We start from the raw sequence: 20,348 nt of genomic DNA, 5'->3' as shown, positions 1-20,348 counted from the left end.
TGTAAATATTAATATATAAATAAATGCAAGTTTTACCTTTAGCAACCATAATTTGCTACATAATTTACTACATAATACCAGAGATCTGTTGAGGAGTGAACTGCTAAGTAAGCTTGTAAGACTGTGAGAATGCAACAATATAAGGAAACTCCAGCATACCCAACTGCTAAAAAGTCTCTGGAGATAGTAAATATATATTAAGGTGCTAGAGGGTATTTATCTTCACCAGGAGAGAAAATTTTGTGTTTTTCTTTACACATATATGAAAATGAGCACACACACATTTATGTTTTCATAATGTTCAAATATTTAATTATTCTTGCAAAATAAACTGCTATTGGCTAACTTTGTTACAAGGCTTTTTTTAGTTTGCTTTTTAGTTTTTGTTATTTTAAACACATACAGTAATCTTAAAATTGCACATTCCACACCGTGGGTTGACCTCATGCAAGAGTCTGAGGGAAAAAACTATATGCAAAGGAAAGCCCAAAGAGCACCTGTTTCTAAATATGCACACGTCCTCTGCATGTTCAGACTTAAATTTTAATGTTTCATCGTAGTTTCATTAACTCACAACTCACTACTGCTGGACAGAGTGAACTCTGTTGTGGCCTGTCAAGCTAGTCAACATGGAATGACATATAAAAGAAACAGAGAGAAGCTACATTTAAACAATAATAAAGAAAATTAATGGCAATAATGTCAAATAGCATACAAGTCAGTCCATGTCCAGAAGTCTTTCCTATCACTTTAGTTCAACTTTGGTAGCTACTGTTGTTTCTCCTTGTAGGTTCTGAGCTATACAAACATAGTTTCCCACATCTATGTCTTCAAAATCCTCCACAAGAAGAACACTCTTTGAGATTCTTGTAGTATGTCCAATTCCTCTGTTTATCAATCTCCAGAAGTTTTGAGTAATCACAGGCCTCCCGGACTGTTAAAAAAACAAAACAAAACAAAACAAACCCACCCACATAAAATAGGTGATTCCACAAAATGTATTTAGTGACACCACCCCATCACCTTGAAGCAAGAGGTTGGAGAGTAAGCGTGAAGGAACTGAAGGTGTCAGGCAGTTGCAGCAATATTCCTGCATTAACAATGATGTACCAATAAGCTATGCCAAATAAGGACAATACAATGGCTCTTCCAGCCCAAGCACAGGTACTGGGTTTGCCAGAACTCTGCCTGGAGCTCAGTTTTAGGCCACTTACTAAGGTTGCATTTGGGAACCTGATCAAATAGGTGAGATATCCAGGGGAGGTGTCAGGATAGATGTGTGAGCTCATTCACCGACTTCAGGCACGTCTCAAAAAGAAGGCAGCAGTGGCATGAGGTAGCTGAGCTTTCATTTCTTTTAGCACAGGGAACAGCTTTAAGTCACATGTTGAAAACTAATTCCTCGTTTTAGAACTACACTACATAAGGTAATATACAAACAAACAACAGCAATTCTCAAATACTTCTGAGTTAATCCTCACATTCTGCTTTCCAAAACCTATATGTAACTTCAAAGCCAAAAATACAGCCCCCCCCCCGCCATGTTTATATTGAAAAATGCTTTTTCGGAGAGTTTTTGTTATTAAATAACAGTTTTGGGTTTTTTTAATGTATCAGAGAATTCTCTAATGGACTGGTTATGAGGTCACACTGCCTTGCACCTCAGAAGGTCACAAAATACTGGATAAGAGAAATTGATAGACTAAGGCAGTCCAAAATCCAGCAGCTGCTAGTCAGCAGTTTTAAGCACACTGGCTTCTGCTATACCAACAACTGAGATGAAAATGCAAGAGAGAGGTTTCTGCTTGGAAACCATCTTCCCTTGCTGCATGACATAGATGGATTAACCATTTACCAATATGAATGCTACAAGGCTTAAACTAAATGTAGCAATGAAGTTAGACACTTGTGCAGAGTCAAAGCTACAATCTCACACTTGAAAAATGACCAGTACAAAGGCAGCTCCCAGTCTTCCTGAAACTTAGGGATGAGTCACAGTGTAGTCAGGGAATGCCTAGGAAGTGGCAGGCATTATCAGCTTTAGAAAAAAAAATATAAAAGTTCTTGGCAGCTGTAAATGTCGTAGAAATTCTTAAACCTTTAAAAGTAATTAAGCCATTTAGCAAAGCACTACCTCCTGTTCCAAGCCTGAAAATTAAGTGCTACCTACAATCAAGTAATACTGCACACTTAATTCAAGTCTAAGTTAGTTCTTAAATATAGCAAGTGAAACTTCCTTGACCCTACTGAAAGTGAAGGTAAAGGCTGTGCAAGGTGGACCCTGTTTGCCTGGCTGGGCTCTTGCTAGTCCACTTTTCCTCAAACTAACTGCCTTCTGCTTTGAAGCTTGTTGCACAGAATCAGATTAAGGGTGGATCTGTAGGCATTCACAGCAGGTGAATGAGCAAATGCAATTGTCAGGGAGTGGCAAGGGGAAACAAGAAAAAAAAACTGAGTAGGAAAAAAGCAGAGGGAGAGGCTAGTGACTACAGAGATAAAATGAGGGTATCCACAATGCACCATATCTAGGGACAAGCAAGGATTAATGTGCTACTTCTGCTCAGGAATCGGGCAGTAGGTGAGAGCCCAGCTGCTGGGTAGTGTGGGCTGGGAAATAACTATCACTGAGCTCCCTGCACTGAAAGCAGCAGCATAAATGGAAACATCCAGTGAATCTCAGAACATCAGTCCTTTTTCTTGCATAAAAGGTCTGTGTGTGACTAGCAACATTGATGCTCTGTCTCTTTCCACCCCACCTTTTTTCTTTGCAGTATGTGAACACTCTCAATAAATGTTAAGCATATAGTGCTTAGTGATTCTACTCTGACATTTACTTGATCCTTTTGTTGAGGCAGAAACCCAAACACAACTCTCCCCTCCCTATCCCCAGGCACAGCTGGAGCTGAGACAGTTTACCCTAGTGGATAAGCACATCAGCCCTTGCCAGGGCAGATGCAGGCCACAGGCCAAAGCCTCTCTCACCCCCGCAGGTGGGTGCAGAGAGAGGGTGTAATCCTCTGCTGATAGTGCATGTGCCCTACACTGCAGCTCTAGTACCCATAGCAAACGAGAGATAACCTGCATGCTTTAGCTGTTTATATTCAATCAGTGCCAGAGAGGTGTAAACGTGCACATTCCAGCATGCATCAGGTGCTGTAAATCACTGGGAGCAGATGGGCCAATAACAGCCAGCAAACCAGGCTGGAGGCAGCCTGGCAAAGATGCAAAACTAGGGTGGACACTAATGACAGAGAATTTTGGAGGGCTAGGCTGGGTCTAGAATGAGGCTGATTAAGAAATGAGCTCCTGCTGTAACAGGTGAGGGTGGTTAGAGGGAAAAGAGAGGGGACCTTCAGTGATGTTAGTCAGACACATCTTATTTTGTGCAAGAAAAGAGACCACAGATTCACATTGTGTTTCCTGTGGATTCTTTCAGATGAGGCTGGACAGAAGCAGATTCTGCTTCTGGATATGGGCAAGCTTAGAAATTCTGTGCTGGGATAATTCATGCACCCAAGCCATGGAGAAAGAAGGGATATCAAATGCAGAGGCATCAATGGGCCTTGTGGCTTGCCCTAGAACAGCCTCCTGATGCTGGTTGGCTTTGACTCTGTCTGAGGCTTTCTTTGGAAATGCTGCTAGAGGCCAAGGATCTCTGGAATGAAAAATCTGAGGAAGGAATGAGCTTTGCTGAACTTGATTTTTACTAACAGAACTCTCTAGCTTCATCCTTGTGCTACTTGTCAGGGAGATTCTCAGGGAAAGACAGGCTGAAGTTGAAAGGGGATGTGCTGCCTCCTCCTGCCAGCATGCCTGAACTGGCAGGAGCATTCAAAATGCTGCCTTTGTGAAGAAGAAACCATTTCAGGCAGGGCATGCCTCTTACCTCTTGCCCTGGATACTGCCACCTGAAGTTCACGTCCACATCTGGCTCCCCGAGGACTGTGCAGATGACACGAACTCTGTCACCGAGTCCAGCTCTACTGGATGACACCGCAATTGTGGTTGAGGGCGGGCCCTTGGGAACTGAGACAGTGTTTAGAAACAGAAAATTAGCTGCTAAAGTAAAATACACTGATAAAACTGAGAGGCAATTTTTTACTCAGTTTGCTTAATGCAACAGGTGTCTTACACCTGCAACTTTCCTCTACAAACTAGGAAAGTTGCTGGAATTTAAACCTGATAAATGTTTTATCACATATACTTTTGATTAAGATTTTAAAACTCTCATTACATTACTTATTTTACTTTCTAAAAATTGTTTTCTTAATGTCAGCAGAAGAGTCAATTTAAGGACAGAGAAAACTGCACTTTACCTTCCACATACAGTAGGTGATACTTGATGGAAATCTGAGGTGCTCCCTGTGACTCTGCTTTGCAGTAGACTATACCTTTATGATCAGAAGTAGGGTGCTGGAAGACAAAACCCTTCTTTGCATCATAAATAATATCAGTTCCATCTGTTTCAATTTCTTCTGCTGGAAATTCTCTGTGAAGGGTCACTTTTGCTGAAGGAGTAGTAACACGGCACGGGATGACTGCAGGTTTATCTGGGTTCAGGTAGACAATCTCAAAATAACTGGGAGTAGGTACAAAAAGTTCCTCTTTGTCTGTGCAGAAGAGTTGACATAATTACAGAAATATTTACATCCTGGTTTAACAGAAGGAAAAGTACATTTGACAAGAGAAAATAGCTGTGAGAAATATTCAAAGCTAAAAGCTTTGGCTTAATTTTAATTTGAACACAGAAAAGAAAAAAAGAACATTGCTTGCATTTAAAAACCTTAAATTGAAAAAAAAAATACTTCATTTTTATTTATCTTAAGAAAATCTTTGGAGTGTCTTTTAGTAAGCTTCCAAATACTTATCTGGATCCCATCACCACTGGCAAGGTAAGGACTACTAGGAATAAAGATACCTTTTCAAGCTACAGACTTTTGATACCTATGCTTTTAGGCAAAATGTTTGATTTACTGTCCTACATAGATAAAATATTTAGTGCCCTCAGAATCACAGTTAAGGTATATTTCCATAATTGGTATCCTTCTTGGAAATCTTAATCTGAAATTCCTCTTTCTAGCATGAGCATTTACATAACTTGACTGAAAAGTATATTCCAGACTTTCTGAGGAATGTGTCCTAAAAACATTAAGCACTTCTGTCTCATGGTCCAATTTAATTCCAAAATGTATTGCAGACAATCCTATCTTAACATTTTGTACTAAAACATTTTCTAGCCACAAATACTTCAGCTCTAATGAGGCACCAAAATTGTTTTACTATTCAGAATGGTTTCCAGAAGAAAAAAATGAACCATTTGATTTCAGCTCTGTTGTACAAAGCAGCAGCAAACTGTGCACAGGCTCTGGGGGACATCACATGCACTTGAAGAGTGTTTTGCCTCTCAACATGCTATAATGACTCCTTAGAGAAACTGTGGCCTTACCAAGGTCAGTAAGGTCAAGTTTTTTAAGGCAGTGCAAGAAACTGCAATGAAGCAGCAGTGGAGGAGAGTCCACTGGGTCATCTGAATGTCAGGACAAAATTAATCTTCTGCACAGATTTATTTTTGTTACCAAGATACATTTTCAATAATGAATACATTTTTTATTCGTTTTGCAGAAAATCCTCAGAAAGTGTCTTACTAAGTTATGTGCTTTTCACTGCATTATCCATTACTTTGGGTATTTTGCTTAATCTGTAGGGAAAATGGACTCCTAAAAATTGCAACTAAGCAAGTAATTTTCTGTCCACCAGCACAGTCTTCCTTAATATCCACTAAAAATAACGAAAACTGGCAGTACACTCTTGACAATGAAATCACTGATGTAGCTTTATTGCTATCTTCCCAGCAAATGTATTTCCATTAATAATCCCCCAGTGAGTTAATTACCTGTGAAAAAGATGTATGTTGACCCTGTTTTAGTCTCATCCTTCCTGCATTTGTTACCATTGCACAGCTGAAGCCAGCAGCTGTATTCACCTGTGTCTGCTGCAGTGGAGTTTGCAAGGATCAGCTGACTGTACCTGTCAAGCTGCTTTATGCTGTGAAAAAAAAAAAAAAAAAGCAAAAGGCAAAGGCAAGCACAGATGTATCTCCTTGTATATTTCTGTCAGCTCATTTCCACTTTTGATTTTTTATTCCTTCTCTGCAACTGACCCACTTTTCACTTTCAGAGCTCTTTGCAACTTCCCCTTTTGTTCCAGCAGAGACTGTTTACATGAGTAGTTTATTGATTTTTACTACATATAAGAGCTTGCAGCTTTTGTCTTGTACAGTTTATTTTTGGATTCCTTCAAGTCTCCATTTTGAAATCGGACTGCAACTGTTCTAGGCCATAAGTTCATCTACGTTTTGTCCTTGTTTGTCCATGTATAGCCCTTTCCTTCATTCTACAACTCAACCCACATGCATCTCAGTCCTTTTTCAATACTGTTGCACTGCTTCAATAATATCTAACAAAGATTATTCACAAGTAGTTAGTAGCAGGTACTCTACTGAGAGTTTGTTTAATAATTTCTGCCTGCTTTCAGTGTGAATGCTTTACCAATCTTTAACATACTGGTCCAAGTTTCCACTTGCAAAGAGCTGCAGCTTGGATTTGTCCTGCAAGTTAAATCATTTTGCATCACCTGCTCCTGTGGTCTAAGTCACCTCACTGGAGTTTCCTCCACATCCCTTGGCCATTTTAGAGCATGACCCTGGAAACTGCTGGAGGTGTACTGGCAATGCCATCACATAACAATGCAAAATTCAGCCTGTGTGATTATTTCAGACTTGATTTGCTTTTTTTTTCCCCCTGAATTTCCCAGGCACATCTCTCAGTGGATTGACATTTGTAAACGTGCAAATATTTATAAATATGTAGACATATACATACATACTGACAATTTTTCTAAGGGGCAAAGGTCCTATCTTATGAAATACAGCAGCTATAGTCTCATCTTGCTCTTTTTTTTTAAATGTATTTTAAGGTTTACCTTCCTGACTCTTTCTGGCAGACAGATGGTGGTGTGGTTGGCAGGCTGCTGGGTTGACTTTTGATGGATTGCAAAAGTAATAGTCCAAGAGTACCAGTTCTCAGGGAGCCCTGTCAGCACAGCCATGTGGCAGTACTGACATACTCTGCTGCTGCTCCGACCCTTGAAAATGTTCTTTTCAACCAGCTGCCTTCCATGATAGTGGATCTAGGTCATGAAGGGTTCCCTCTTTCCTTTGCAAGACATTGAGTTATAAGGGAATTTCTTTTCTAATCAAGTCAGGAATGATTTTCCCAAGTTTAAGTATTTGATAATGAACTTCTTTTTACAGTTTCAAAAGGGATTTTAACAAATACACACCTTGCATGAAGTCTGAGCAACTCTTGTACTCATTCAACTGTGTGTTTCTTGAATATTTATTACCCTCCTAATTCATACTAATGTGGTGGTTATTCTGTAAGGCAGATACCCGACTGAACCATTTCTTTCTGGGATTAGCATCTTTGAAGAAGTTTTTATCCTCTGAAACGCCCTGTGACTAACAGCAGTACTACAAACACGCCTGAGTGTACTGTGTTCCCTAAATGCTCTATTTTGCTTAACTCTCCACTGCAGGCAGAATAACTGTTTAAACAGAGGCCACCACTTCAGCTGCATGTGCTTCCCAGAAGTTCTGACTGCCCAGGTGCTCTGCTAGCACTTTGCACAACTACCAGCAATCACAAGCAGCAGTTCACATAACCCAACATTCAGCCTTTATACCAGCAGCTTAGAGATTAAAAGCACAAATACACCCCTCAAACAGAGATAACTGAGAATTGCCTTTTCCAGTAAGCCTTCAGACTCCATTAGTACCTGGATCCACCACAGGGCAGTCTTGAGGCCTGCCTCAATAAACAAACAAATCATCTTTCCTACCCACTAATGCATTTGTCCTACACAACCTTGTCTGATTCCATTTTTTAGAATCATTTAATCACGGCACAGTAATCTCTCAATTTTTAATATATACACTACTTTACATTATAAACCATCTTCAGTTTTTGGGTAACATTTGAGAGATTCCTATCTGTGCGAGAGAACATGCTGTATATCATACCAAATAGGAAGAAAAGACAAATCCAAAACATGTCCTAGTCTGTATTATTGCTATTTAGTTTCCCAGTTCACATTCCACAGGCTATATGACTATCTCAGAATAAAATGTTTTCCTAGGATCAAGTACTAAATGCCAACAATACAGCAATACAGAGAAACCATTATGCCAGAACACTTTTGCCTCCAATCATTAATGCAGACACTGAGTTATAGCTTGAAATTCCAACAGATAGCAAAATACGGTCAGAGTTAATTAATTATTGTACAGTGTGTTCTTAACTGAGAACAAGGTATCCAGTAATCAATGGAAATAACCTAGCTAGGTAGTCATCCACAAACATGCAATAACAAAACCTGGCATCTGAAACTGTAAGTGTTGAAACTCGAGACATGACCATATTAAGCAGACAAAACAGACCATATTAAATAAAGTATAAATGGTAAATCCTGCAGATGACCAATATTTCCAGGGTAACTTATTATTTCATTAGTATTTTAGATGCTGGGAAATCTGACCCAGAAGCCAAAACTTTGCTGTGTTGTAGATGTCACAAAGTAAAAATGTTTTATATACAAACACTCCCAGATTGTTTAAAAGAAACTAGAAAGGTAGCCCAAAATCTTATTCCATACATTCATCTTATTAAACTTTAAATAAAGTTCAAAGGGTTTTTGCCAGAAAACTACACCACATTTAGAAGGTATTTATATAAAAAATATATATATAAAAACAGTGTACATAGCATCACTCAAGGGCATCTACCAAACTCCTCTCAAGCAGCTGCATTCATACTGACAAAAGAGAGCTTATCTCAAATACACACTCACTAGGACAGGAACATAACCTCTCACTGTTTTACACGAGAAAAAAATCCTTAGCTTTCAAACTTCAAAGCACAAGCAGCAAAATCAAATTCAGTTATACACATGAGCACAACTGACATCCCACTAAGCCTGTGGGAGTCAGCATTCAGTGAAAATAGTCTAATTTTGGCCCCACCACACCCAGTTTCCTCAATATTTGTGAGAGTGCTCCTCTTCAGACACCCTTCTCTCACACGAGTGTGATGCATGCCCAGCTGTTCACCCCAGTTTCTTCCATTAGAGCAGCTCCATTTCATGTGAGTTTACTTATCAGACAAAGTTAAAGGCAGGGGAGAGACCCATGCTCCAATCAGGCAGCACAGAGACTGTGTGAAGTCACAGCAGCTTTCTGCTATAAAGCTTTAGTAAAGGGAAAATGCTCTTGCTCTTATTTTTATTTTCATCCCTCTCATATGTTGTAGATCCAGTTTCTGGGTGAGCCTCCCAGTCATTAATTTGTTATTCACAGTCTTACAAAACAACATTCCAGCCCTTCCATAGTGGAGGTGCAAGAGCAGCTCTAACTGTTTACACCACCAACGATTTTGGCCAGTTCAGCCAGCACACAAAATTCTCAGACAAAAAGTATTTATGTGCTGCACAAAGCAAGAGAGCATTACAGATAATAGGCTAGTTCTGAAGGAAGCTTGTGTGTGCCCTTAAGCTGGGAACCATGTTTGCATGATTTGAGCTTTCTATCAGAGATGTATGGCACACTAGTCTCTAAAGCTAAGTAAATTGTTTCAGTGTGTACTGTTGTGTACTCCAGTTAGAATAGTGGAAAGGCAAAATTTCTGCTCCATCTCAGCAAGAAGCAGCCCGAGTCCTCCTCCTCCTTTCATTCAGCATCTCTCACTCCCTCGGATATGACACTTTTAGCACATGTAACAGCTCTAGATCTATTAAAAACTCCAGTACAGCAAGCAAAACATTTTATTTACTAGGTTGTAGAGTATGGCTACAAGGACAAATTCAATGAAAGCACAGCCACTAATACTACAGAAACGGCTTTTCTAATTAAAATCTTCCTCCTTAGAAAAGGCATATTGTCCCCGAGGACAATGCTCCTTACCTTATGGGTGAATTAAAAATGTGGTAAGCATAGCACAGAGACAAAATATCTGTTTTTTATCCCTCCTTCTTTTTGCAACCTCCCATAGAAAATACATAACATTGATGCTAAATGTAACTAGCTGCAAGCCAAAATGCCAGAGTAGTTGAATTTGCACATCCCTTCTATTATTTAAGGGAAAAGTAAGACTTGGATACATGAGCATCTGTTGCTATAGGGACATTAAAATAAACAGAAAAATTGTAGTCATTAGTCCACAGCAACAGCAGGGATCTCATCACTAAGTGTCTCTCCTCCTTTGTACTTTTCCTCTGTCACATCAACCTACTCCTTCATTTTCCATTACCTCCTCTTGGCCCCATCATGTCCCCCTGTAGCTGCCATCAATTCTGGTTTGCAGAAGTGCCCCAACTCCAGCAAGACCTGCATGGAAATCTAAGGTAGAAAAGGACCAGCCCAGTTAATTAGCCTGGGCTTAGCCCCACACCTCACTAACTGGTAATGAAGGGATTATCTTATTCTTGGTCTTTAAGTACTCAAAAAATGTTAGATGATTTAGAAGACATATCTAACTAGATAATTAAACTATTTCTGCTGTAGGTTATTATTTGCTAATAATTTTTCTGCATCTCCCCCCTCTGTCCTATATTCATAATTTTGTTTTAAAATTATGAAGGTAACGTATAAATAAAATGTCTTAAATTGCCTATTGCAGTTGATGCTTGGGGCATGTTCTTGCATATGCCATGAGGAAGATCTGAGCTCCTCTTGAAAGATCACAGCTTTGCTGACCTTTTCTGGTGCCAGCTCACTTACCAACACTGCCAGCTGAGCTAAGTAACATAGCACCTTTATGCTACTTCCAGTTAGACTCCATCACACCCTTCTGAAACTACAGAACACAAATTTCAAATTTCACATTCTATACAGCAGACATTGTTTCATAGGCACCTATTAGAGTTACAGCAAAGACCTTGAGATAATTACCAAAGCCATGCTAAAAATGCGATGAAAATATAACTGCACAGGATTCTGCGGTCAATGTCTCTGTAAATTATTACTATTCCATGATTCTGAAATCTGCTCCTAATCTATGATTTCAATTTCTCTAGTTAATTTCAGGCTCTTCTACTTGCATTCAAAACTGCTGATTTAGTCAAACACAGCCTTACTGTTTTAACAACTTATTTCAAATGCAATGACCATTATATTTCAATCCTTAGATCCTTAAGTATATGCCTTACATACTTCTAAAAGAAAATAAATACTTAGCCAAGTTACATCCACCCAGTCAAAATGTTTTATAGCACTTTGTGTGGCGTAACTAACTTTTGTTGTAAGGTTAAATTACTGTATGGTTAAATTACTGTTGACTGAGTACGGAAATGTAAATTGCTGAGGCAACAGGATCTCAAACTACTTCAAACTGGGAAACAGAAAATTACACAATCATGACACAATACAGATCTTTTTTCTGTTTTCCCAAACTATCTCAATTTCTTGTATTTTGTCCCACATGCACCAACAGAGAACACTTAATTTTGCATGAGAAGAATAGACAGTCAAATAACCAATTAAGAAGCATTCAGATTCCTCTCCAAAAACCCTGAATACTTGCCCTGCCTTTTTCAATACTAGATTCTGACACTCAGCATGGCCTGGAGGTCTACAGGACCAAACCACGCCAGCAACCTATTTGCACACGTAAAAAACATTAAGATAGACCTGAGAATGACAACCATCACCACATACACACATGCTCCCTCTTGATTTGCACACGCAGCTCTGGCTTGCTGGGAGGCCAGGTCTGCACTGCAGCTAATAAACGCCACCTGCTGAAAGAAGATAGAAAGTATTCCTTGCAAAAGAATAAGCAGTAGCAGTTTAAAGCAGCCACAAAATCCACTGACAGATATTGCTGTGGTAAGCCCACAGCCGGAATTGGCTTGCTGCTGTAACGTACTGTGGCAGAAGCTTTGCACTCAGCAAGGAGCCCTTGAGCACCTCAGCCAAGAGACGACCAAGTAATTGCACAGAGAATTGGCTCATGAATTATAGGAGGATGTGCTAGAGATCACAGTGAGTAACTGCCATTCATCAACACTCCTCTTGTGAAAGAGAAGTGTAAAGAAGAAGAAAATATCTGAAAAACTAATTAACTGGGAGTGATTTTAAGGTAACATCACACCTGTAAATAAGTGAATAGATCACAGAGATTCAGATAACCTGAGTTATTTAGAGAGAGCATACACACTTGTACTTAATTTAGGAACAACAGGACAGGAGCAGCTGAAATCTTGACCAACATCTCTGTGCCCCTCTCACCTAATAATCCAAGAAAAGCTCCTAACAATTCTTTCTTTGGGTATCACACACACTGCTTCAGTGTCTCCATAAAACAGCTGGTGAAAACAAACACTTCTCAGAGCAATAAAATGCCTGTGGAAGACATCCTTAAGCTCCTCCTCTTTCTAATACAGTGCTAAATTACTACATTCAATTAGCTATGTGTACCATCCTCAAAATCCAGGAGGGCAACGTATGGAGAGTCTCAGAAAAGACCTTCAGAGCAACAGGTCACTAAGATGGTGGGGCAGTCAGTTCCTCTTCCTGCTCTAACAAATCTTTATATGGCTTTCATTAAGATGTCACGAGATGAAAGAAAAAGCTTTCCTTGATTTAAAGTGACAACCCTCAGCATTAAACTCTGATGCAACACAAGCCCGGCAATTTCATTTTGCACGCAAAGGCAACTCTGACTGAACCACTACTCTCACTTTCTTCTTAGCGTGAAGGCTGGTGTATTTTTTGCTAGTTAAGAGATGTGGGTTTCAGTCTCTTCAGGAAATTACCCTTACTACCTCATGTGATAGCCACATTAGCAACCAGTACAGCCCAACACGAGCAGATCTCTGCAAAGCAACGGAGCTGGCAGTGAGCACCTGACATCCACACTCACACATTTTGAGAGTTTCACTTTGGACCAACCCTAATGTGGTTCCCTGTTTGTTGTTGGAGCACAATGGTGAACATCATCTTCATTCTAGATTCATCTGAAGGAAACAGAGTTCACATGCTGTGAGACTACCCCACAATGCACATCACAAGGCAGTAACTGGTGATGACTAAAAGTTGCTCATACTTTTTCCTGATACTAAAAACTATTAGATAGAATATGGTGATTGTAAAAATGTAAATAAACAAAAACACCAGTGGTGTTGAATACAATAAGGGGAAAAAAAGTTCTGAATTTTTCCTGCAAAAAAATGAAAACTAGCTTACCTGAGTCTGGAGTCTTTAAAGGTGTCTAAATAAGAAGGATAGTTCCAAGTCACATTACTCCCCTTACATCGCAGTTCTATGCTTTGTCCTGCAGCCAGGCTTAAGGTGGCAGCTAGTTTCTGGAAATTACCTTTATCCATCACCTGTGTCAGTATGGACTGGGACTTCAAAGAAGAGTCCACAGATTCTCTCTCCTTCATTTTGGGAGTCTTGGGTTTTACTTTCTTGTTAACAGGCTTAATTTTGTTTTCTCCAGGTTCTTTGGGACGCTTACTCTTGGCAATAACTGGTAAAATAAAGAAAAGAAGGCAATGATTAGAAAAAGTCTATATAGTCTTTTGGGAAAAAAATATCTTCCTTATTAACCCAGAGAATAACTTAATTTTTGTTTTTCTTAGAAAAGATGCATAAAACTTAGTAAGAGTTAATTTCCTTAAGTTTTTGAAGTCTGCCATGACCCATTTTCCTGGGGAAGAAGGGAAAAAAAACAAAGAGAGCTTTCAAGAACATGTGGAAAATCTATACTTACATAAACAGAGAAATATGCAAGGTATGAAAACTTTACAAATGGTAAGGGAAAGAAATACAGCACTTCCATCTCCAGCCACTTTTGTCATTTCCACCTCCTGACACTGTCATGCAGCTCTCAATGCTACACAAGCTCTCCACATTCATGTAATGTGTCCATCACTTCTGCCTGACCTCTTCACACACCACACTTCCATAAGGGACACATGAGGAACTCACAAGTGTAGAACTTCATAACAATTTATAAAATACTGACATCGATGCAGTTTTCTTTGTTTATAGTAATTTCTTTGTTTATAGTAATTACTGAAATGCAAGTGATACTTCAGTCAATTAGGTGACTTACTTAAGCTGTCACTTCTCCATTTATTTTTACAGCCCAGAAGAAGACAGAATCTTATTTAGGGACAAACAATAAGAGATTTCATTACCTCCTAGAGATAACAGGGATGCCCAACTGCCTTAACAAACAAAGGAAATAGAAAAAAAAATGAGGTGCCTCAAATACTTAAGAATAAAAATAAACAAAAAATTCCAACTTTAAGTTACTTCAGGAAGCACAGTCCTTTTGTGAGATAAGCCTAAAACTACTTTTGCCAGACACCAGAAACACCACTAACTATGCCTGACAACTAATTCTTGTTTTCCATATGGAAATGCTGAGTTATTTCATTGTACAAATCAAGCAACAAGCTCCCTCTGGAACCAAAAACTCAGCACACACATATACTCAGAGTAATTAAAACTGGTACTGGCTGCCAGTACAAAGAGCAGGACTTCCAGATTCCTGCCACTGATGGCTCCTGTGACACTCCTCAAACCCCAGCTGGACACCTTGCACAGCATCAGCTTTGGCTTCTCCAAGTCCAGGCTGATGTACAACACCTTTCTTGTAAACAATATAGTGCCTTGAGCACAAATTTAAAATCTAGGAAGTTCTTGCATTTTTTCCTTTCATTCCATTAGAAAGGCTACAGTGGGTAAAGGCAAAATCCCTTGCACTGATACCACCTAGTGCCAGATGCCAATCAGGGAACAGGGCAACCATCTCTGCTCCTTTGATACTACTCTCCTAAGCTTCCAAGATCCTTTAGCTCAAGGGGTCTGTGAACCACAGTTGTCCTCTTTTTATCGTGCTTGGCTGGTTTTGGTTTCGTTTGGTTTGGGGTTTTATTTGTATTTTTTATTATATTGCCCTTGGATGTTTTCCTACATTGATTTGTCTGGTGAAATTTTGAAAAGTACACAAATTACACATAAATACTAGATGCCTTCTAGTTTTTGTATTAAATAAATACGTTTCTATGTTTCTCCAACATTCTCTCCAACACATGTACTTTTACAAAACTTGAGCGTTTTTGACTCATTTTCTTTCCAGACTGACAAGTTCTACTCTGTCTAATTGTTCCTGTAAACAATACACATCTTACAACAGTTCAGCTACATCACATTTGGGTGATGGCAGGAACACAAAAGCAGACTGTACATCAGGTTCTCATATTAATACCATCTTCTTTCCTATTTAAATAGCTCATTACTTTTCAAGATATTAGGAGCTGACTTTTAAAAAAATATTAGGAGATGACTTTTTAAAAACTAATCAAGTGTAATTCTAAGATCATTTTCCTAAGTAGGAACTATTGGTTAAAAATTCCTAAGTAGAAACCCATCAAGGCATACATGAAGTTAGAAAAATTTATGTTATTTAGCGTCTATCAACAAGAAATTTGAACTCCTATTTTCCCTGCCCAGTCTTTCAAAATTTAGAGATCATTCTACAAGTCTTTACTGACAGGTTTTTTTTTCCTTTAACAGATAATTAAACATGCTGAAAAGTATGTGCCTTCCAAGAATCCCTGTTAAATTCAACTGGATAAAAGCAATTCTATCCATATTGCAAAAAGACTAATTCCTACTCTTAATTTCCTCTTAGTTATTGTTCCATGAGAGGTCTTCCCTTGTCTCAGAGCACACTGGTTCCCAAGGAATCTTTTACAACAGGCTTAATAAAAGCCTTTAGGAATCCAAATATATAAACCAATTCATCCATGGCCACACTCTTACAAAAAGTCCTCAGAGAACCTCAGCAGATCTGAAAAACAGAACTTCTCAGGGAAAAAAAAAAAGGAAAAACAAAAAGAAAAAAAAGAAGGGGGGGACAGTCATGCCAAAGCATACTTTTCAGCAATTTATGAGTTCAGTTTAGAGAATACAGACATCTGGCTTTGTGCCTCTACCTCTCCCAAATACTGTAAAATACTGGGATATTCCACTTCCCTGGAAAGGCATAGTTATATGATATGATACAGTGATATGTAGTGATATCACAATCAATTCAGTTGCAAAAGACCTCTGAGACCATCAAGTCCAACCTCTGACCAAAACCCACAATGTCAATTAGGCCATGGCACTAAGTGCCATCCAGTCTTTCCTTAAACACTTTCAGGGACAGTGATTCCACCACCTCCACTGGCAGTTCATTCCAATGTCTAATCACACCTACTGTGAAGAAATTCCTCCTGATGTCCATCCTGAACCTCCCTTGGCCCAGTCTGAGGCTCTGTCCTCTCGCCCTGTCTGGGAGAAGAGGACAAACCCCACCTTGCTGCCACCTTTTTTCAGGTAGTTGTAGAGAGTGATAAAGTCACCACTGAGCCTCCTTTCCTTCAGGCTAAGCGACCCCAGCTCCATCAGCCACTCCTCGTAGGACTCAGACCCTTCATTAGCTTCATGACCCTTCTCTGGAAAAAGATTGTAAGCTATGCACCTGGGTTAAGGCTTCAGCAATTTCAGATTCGAACTTCTTTTAAATCTCAGGTGTATATCATAAAATCATGGCACACAGTTTCTATTGCTGATTTTCTCTCTCACTGATTCTTTTGGCATGTTAATGAGATGTCCTCTAATGATTCTCCCCATAGAGAAAAATTCTATTTCAGAGTCTGCTCTTAGAGTGCTTCATAAGATACTGCACTCTAAGTTTCTTCTATTCTTATCATGTCACCATTTTCCAGTAAAACCTCTCTAAGCACCTCCATAGTGAACATGGGTGCACACAGATAAATTTCTAAATTTTACTTTTTATAGATGCTCTTTTTTATCCTCCATTCCTATCAGCCAAAAAAAATCTGGAGCCATGTCTCCCTGCTCTACCATGGTACATCAAAAGAAAAAGGATTTATAGTTGTTTTCAACCTTTTGTAAGCTGTTTCTCAAACTCTTTTTGTCTGCTTTATTCTGGTTTTTGTATTTAAACCACATGTGAGTTAAGGAGCCTCCTCCTCTTATGTAATTGTTCCTTCCAAAATTAAACATATCAGTGGTTTCTTTGTCTTTTATTATTCCTGCAAGAATATTAGAACTACAGTCTAGCTGTTCCACAACAACATCTGAATCCAATTACCTGAGTACTGCTCCAGATCAAGTCAAGAATTGCTGGTATTCTGAGAGGCTCTCTGAAGAGCAGCTCTAAGTCATTATTTGTGGCATCTAAACAATTGCATTCTGCACCACACCTCGATGTGTGCGACCTGGCCCATGTGAGGGGAAGTTATTCTTCCTTTTGCTTTTCTATCCAATTCTTGCTGCCCCTCTGATTTTCCTTAGCAGAGCAGTCATTACACATTGGGTGGTCAGTTACCAGGTTGGTTCTTCTCCACAGGGCTGGTATTTCAGTCCCAATGACTTTTACCATCAAAACCCACCAGGAAACAGATTTAACACTGTTAAAGTTTTCTCCAACACATACTGCCACTTCTCCCTTGGGTCAGCTATTCCGTCTTAGCGGAATTCCATCATCCTGCTGTGCTAGTATTGGTAGGTTCCACTGACAGGACTGATAAGCCTTTTGAATGAGCATTCCCATTTCAAATTGGCCGTTCCAGTTCCTCGTTGAACTTTCCTGACTATTCTGTAGCAGCACACAAGCTTTGGTTCACCCATCCTTTTTCATTTTTTCCCCCATCAAACTGTACTGAAATTTGTTCAAACTACTCTTAGACATTTCCACTGCTTTTTGCCAACCTCAATCCTGACGCTATTTCAAAGGCACATGGATCCTGCAACCTCAGCCCTAGGAAATGCTTCATCCCATACCGTGTGCTCTGCCACACATGAGACTCTGCCTTTAAGAAACTGTTAAAGACTCCCGTATGAAAGCTTTTCAATTTTAAGTGCCAGAAGCCTGGTTTTGATTTTCTCAAGATGAACTTTTTTCTCTCCACACAAGCTCCCTCTGTTCCGCATTTCTGCAGTTCAGCGAGCCCGAACACTTTCCTCCTACAGCACACTCCCAGCTACTCAGTGAGGGCCTTGTCTGCCTGACCTTGTATTTCCCTGCAGGTGACAGCAGGGGCACTTTAGGATTCACATCAGATGAACTTTCATCTTCCTACACAGAGAACCTGGTTCTGTCTCTGTCTGCCTCCCAGAGAGGTGAGTTTCCAAGCAAGCTGTGGCCATGCTCCTCCCCAGCACTCCCTTGCAATTCTGCCCAGATATCTACTGACACCACCACTTCTGCCCCTCACAATCCTGTCTTCTGTCCTAGCTGAATTAAGTCTTTCTATGCCAGGTAACTAAATTACCTGCCACAGCATCACCTAAGGTAAAGAGGACACCCAATCAAATTTCACCTCCATTTCCTTATCCAATCTGGAAGACTTTCCCAAGAAAGGGAACAAAGTCAACTAACCCATTGTGTGAGGTTACCAAAAATTTTAAAAATAAGTTTAAAAACATAAATAAAAAATAAACTGTGAGGTTACCATAAAGTATAATTAACCAGCAGGATTCCTATGTGAGGAAAGAGTCTTTGTGATTACAAGTAATGTAACAGAACAAGTTGGACGGACCTCATCATTTGTGATACTTCAAACAAAAAGTTCATCATCCAAACACAGAGCCCATCTGGAGGGGCATATTTCATTAGTTCATAAATTAATATAAGATAAATTAGGAAGACTATTTTGAAATTACAACTCCTACATTAAGACTTCTACATTAGGCTTTAGGTAAGAAATTCTTATTAAATGTGCCTGGTCACTTTCTCTCATTGCTAAGTTTCTGGATGGCAGAGCAGGAAGCACCCAGTCACACCTCAGTATAGACATGACCAGCTGACAAAAACACAGACTTGGGAAATCTTTAGCCCAACTCATTTCTTATTCTGTGGTTTTATTGTCCACTTCTCAAACAGAAAACACTTTCCTTCATGTGGTATACCCACAGACCAGATCTTTCAGCAGAAATCCTCTCCCACACCACTCTGATCCACAGTGCAATTCCTCTGCATGCAGTAGTGAGAAAAACGAGGCTGGAAAAGGCTCTTGGAAGTCCCTTCCCATCTCTGTTCAGCTGCTCTGAGCCTTATCCAGTTGAGCCCTGACTTTCCCAAAGGCTGGAGACTCTACAGCCTCCTCTGACAAATTCTTTCTACGTTTAACAGCTCTCAGGGTGGAGGATTTTTTATATTCTGACATGAATGTTTTCCTTATGACCTCCTGAAGTACTTGTGGTACTTGCTTCTCTCACCACTCACCTAAGAGCCTGCCCCCTCTTAAACTACAAACCCTTCCAGGGGCTGCGAAGGCCTCGATCCCCAAGCCCTTCCACGGTGAAAAACAGTGGATTTTTTTTGTTGTTGTTTCTTCCGATTAAGTATTAATAAGTTAATTCACATTTGGCAAGAGGGGAAGAGCCTCTCTTTTGCTAGTTTAAATCTACGCAAGTCAAGAATTAGTTACGAATGTCTCTTGCCACAAACTTGCCTTTCCCCACCAAGACTTTCCCACAGCCTGAAGTGGGGTTATGAGTGAAGTTCGATGCTCTCAATCGAACAACGACGCACAGAGCCAAAATTTTTTTGATCGTTTTTTAAATCCGAGCGCCACGTCCAGCGCTATCTCACGTCCATCACTGTCCCTCCCCAGGCGCCACACGGGACAGGACGCGGACTCAAATGTTTCACCCCGGAGAGAGCGGGCGGCAGGAGCAGCCGGGGCTGCCGCGAACGCCTTTCCCCGAAACCCAAACCCATGTTTTCGGCGGAATGCTTCGGCGACCTGCTGGCCGCACACGATGCGAGCACCCCGCCTTCCCTCCGCCGCCGCCCCCTCCCGCTCCTGTCCCGGGGACCGGCGGGTACGGCTGGGAAAGGGGGAGCCCGCGGCACGTCGCAGCGCGGGGGGACCCGTCGTGGCGGCGGCTCACCGTGTGGCAGCGCTTCCTGCAGCAGCAGCAGGCTGAGCAGCACCCAGAGCCGCATGGCGGGAGCGGCGCGGGCGCGGCGGCGGCGGGGCGGGCGCGGCGCGGGGCGGCCTCGGGGCGCCTCGGTGGGGAGGGGCCGGGCCGGGGCTGGGGCCGGGCCGCTCCCGCCGCCGCCCGCTCTGCCTCGCCGGACAAACCCCGAGGTGCTGCTGCAGTACCTTAGGGGACGCCCGGGACCGGCTGTCCTTGAAGCAGCTCGCCCCTCGCCGTACGGGGCTCTGCACGGGTCCGGCTTGGTTATTGGGTGCCCCGGGGC

At 40.8% G+C, this 20,348-nt stretch overlaps 1 protein-coding gene across 1 annotated transcript; it reads right to left on the bottom strand.

Annotated features, from left to right (window-relative positions):
- Window positions 1-283: 283 nt before the first annotated feature.
- Window positions 284-20,122, bottom strand: PDGFRL (platelet derived growth factor receptor like). Its single transcript, XM_014873470.2, has 6 exons — window positions 20,036-20,122; window positions 13,298-13,583; window positions 5,894-6,045; window positions 4,317-4,610; window positions 3,887-4,026; window positions 284-934 (listed from the first exon to the last, which is right to left on the bottom strand). Exons 1-6 carry the CDS (start codon window positions 20,088-20,090, stop codon window positions 746-748), a joined length of 1,116 nt encoding a protein of 371 aa, XP_014728956.1. The 5' UTR covers window positions 20,091-20,122; the 3' UTR covers window positions 284-745.
- Window positions 20,123-20,348: the final 226 nt, after the last annotated feature.

This window comes from Sturnus vulgaris, chromosome 4, assembly GCF_052056855.1.
Source record: "Sturnus vulgaris isolate bStuVul1 chromosome 4, bStuVul1.hap1, whole genome shotgun sequence".
Taxonomy (NCBI): domain Eukaryota; kingdom Metazoa; phylum Chordata; class Aves; order Passeriformes; family Sturnidae; genus Sturnus; species Sturnus vulgaris.
The sequence above is the reverse complement of the archived record's forward strand: the minus strand, read 5'-3'. Positions and strand labels throughout refer to the sequence as shown.

Bases quoted from the DNA above. Each gene is read 5' to 3' on its own strand.
- PDGFRL (XM_014873470.2), bottom strand. From the start codon at position 20,090: ATGCGGCTCTGGGTGCTGCTCAGCCTGCTGCTGCTGCAGGAAGCGCTG. The intron at 13,584-20,035 runs GTGAGCCGCCGC...TTATTTTACCAG, and splicing joins GCAGGAAGCGCTGCCACACG to TTATTGCCAAGAGTAAGCGT. The intron at 6,046-13,297 runs GTAAGCTAGTTT...TTTTTTTCACAG, and splicing joins TTTAAAGACTCCAGACTCAG to CATAAAGCAGCTTGACAGGT.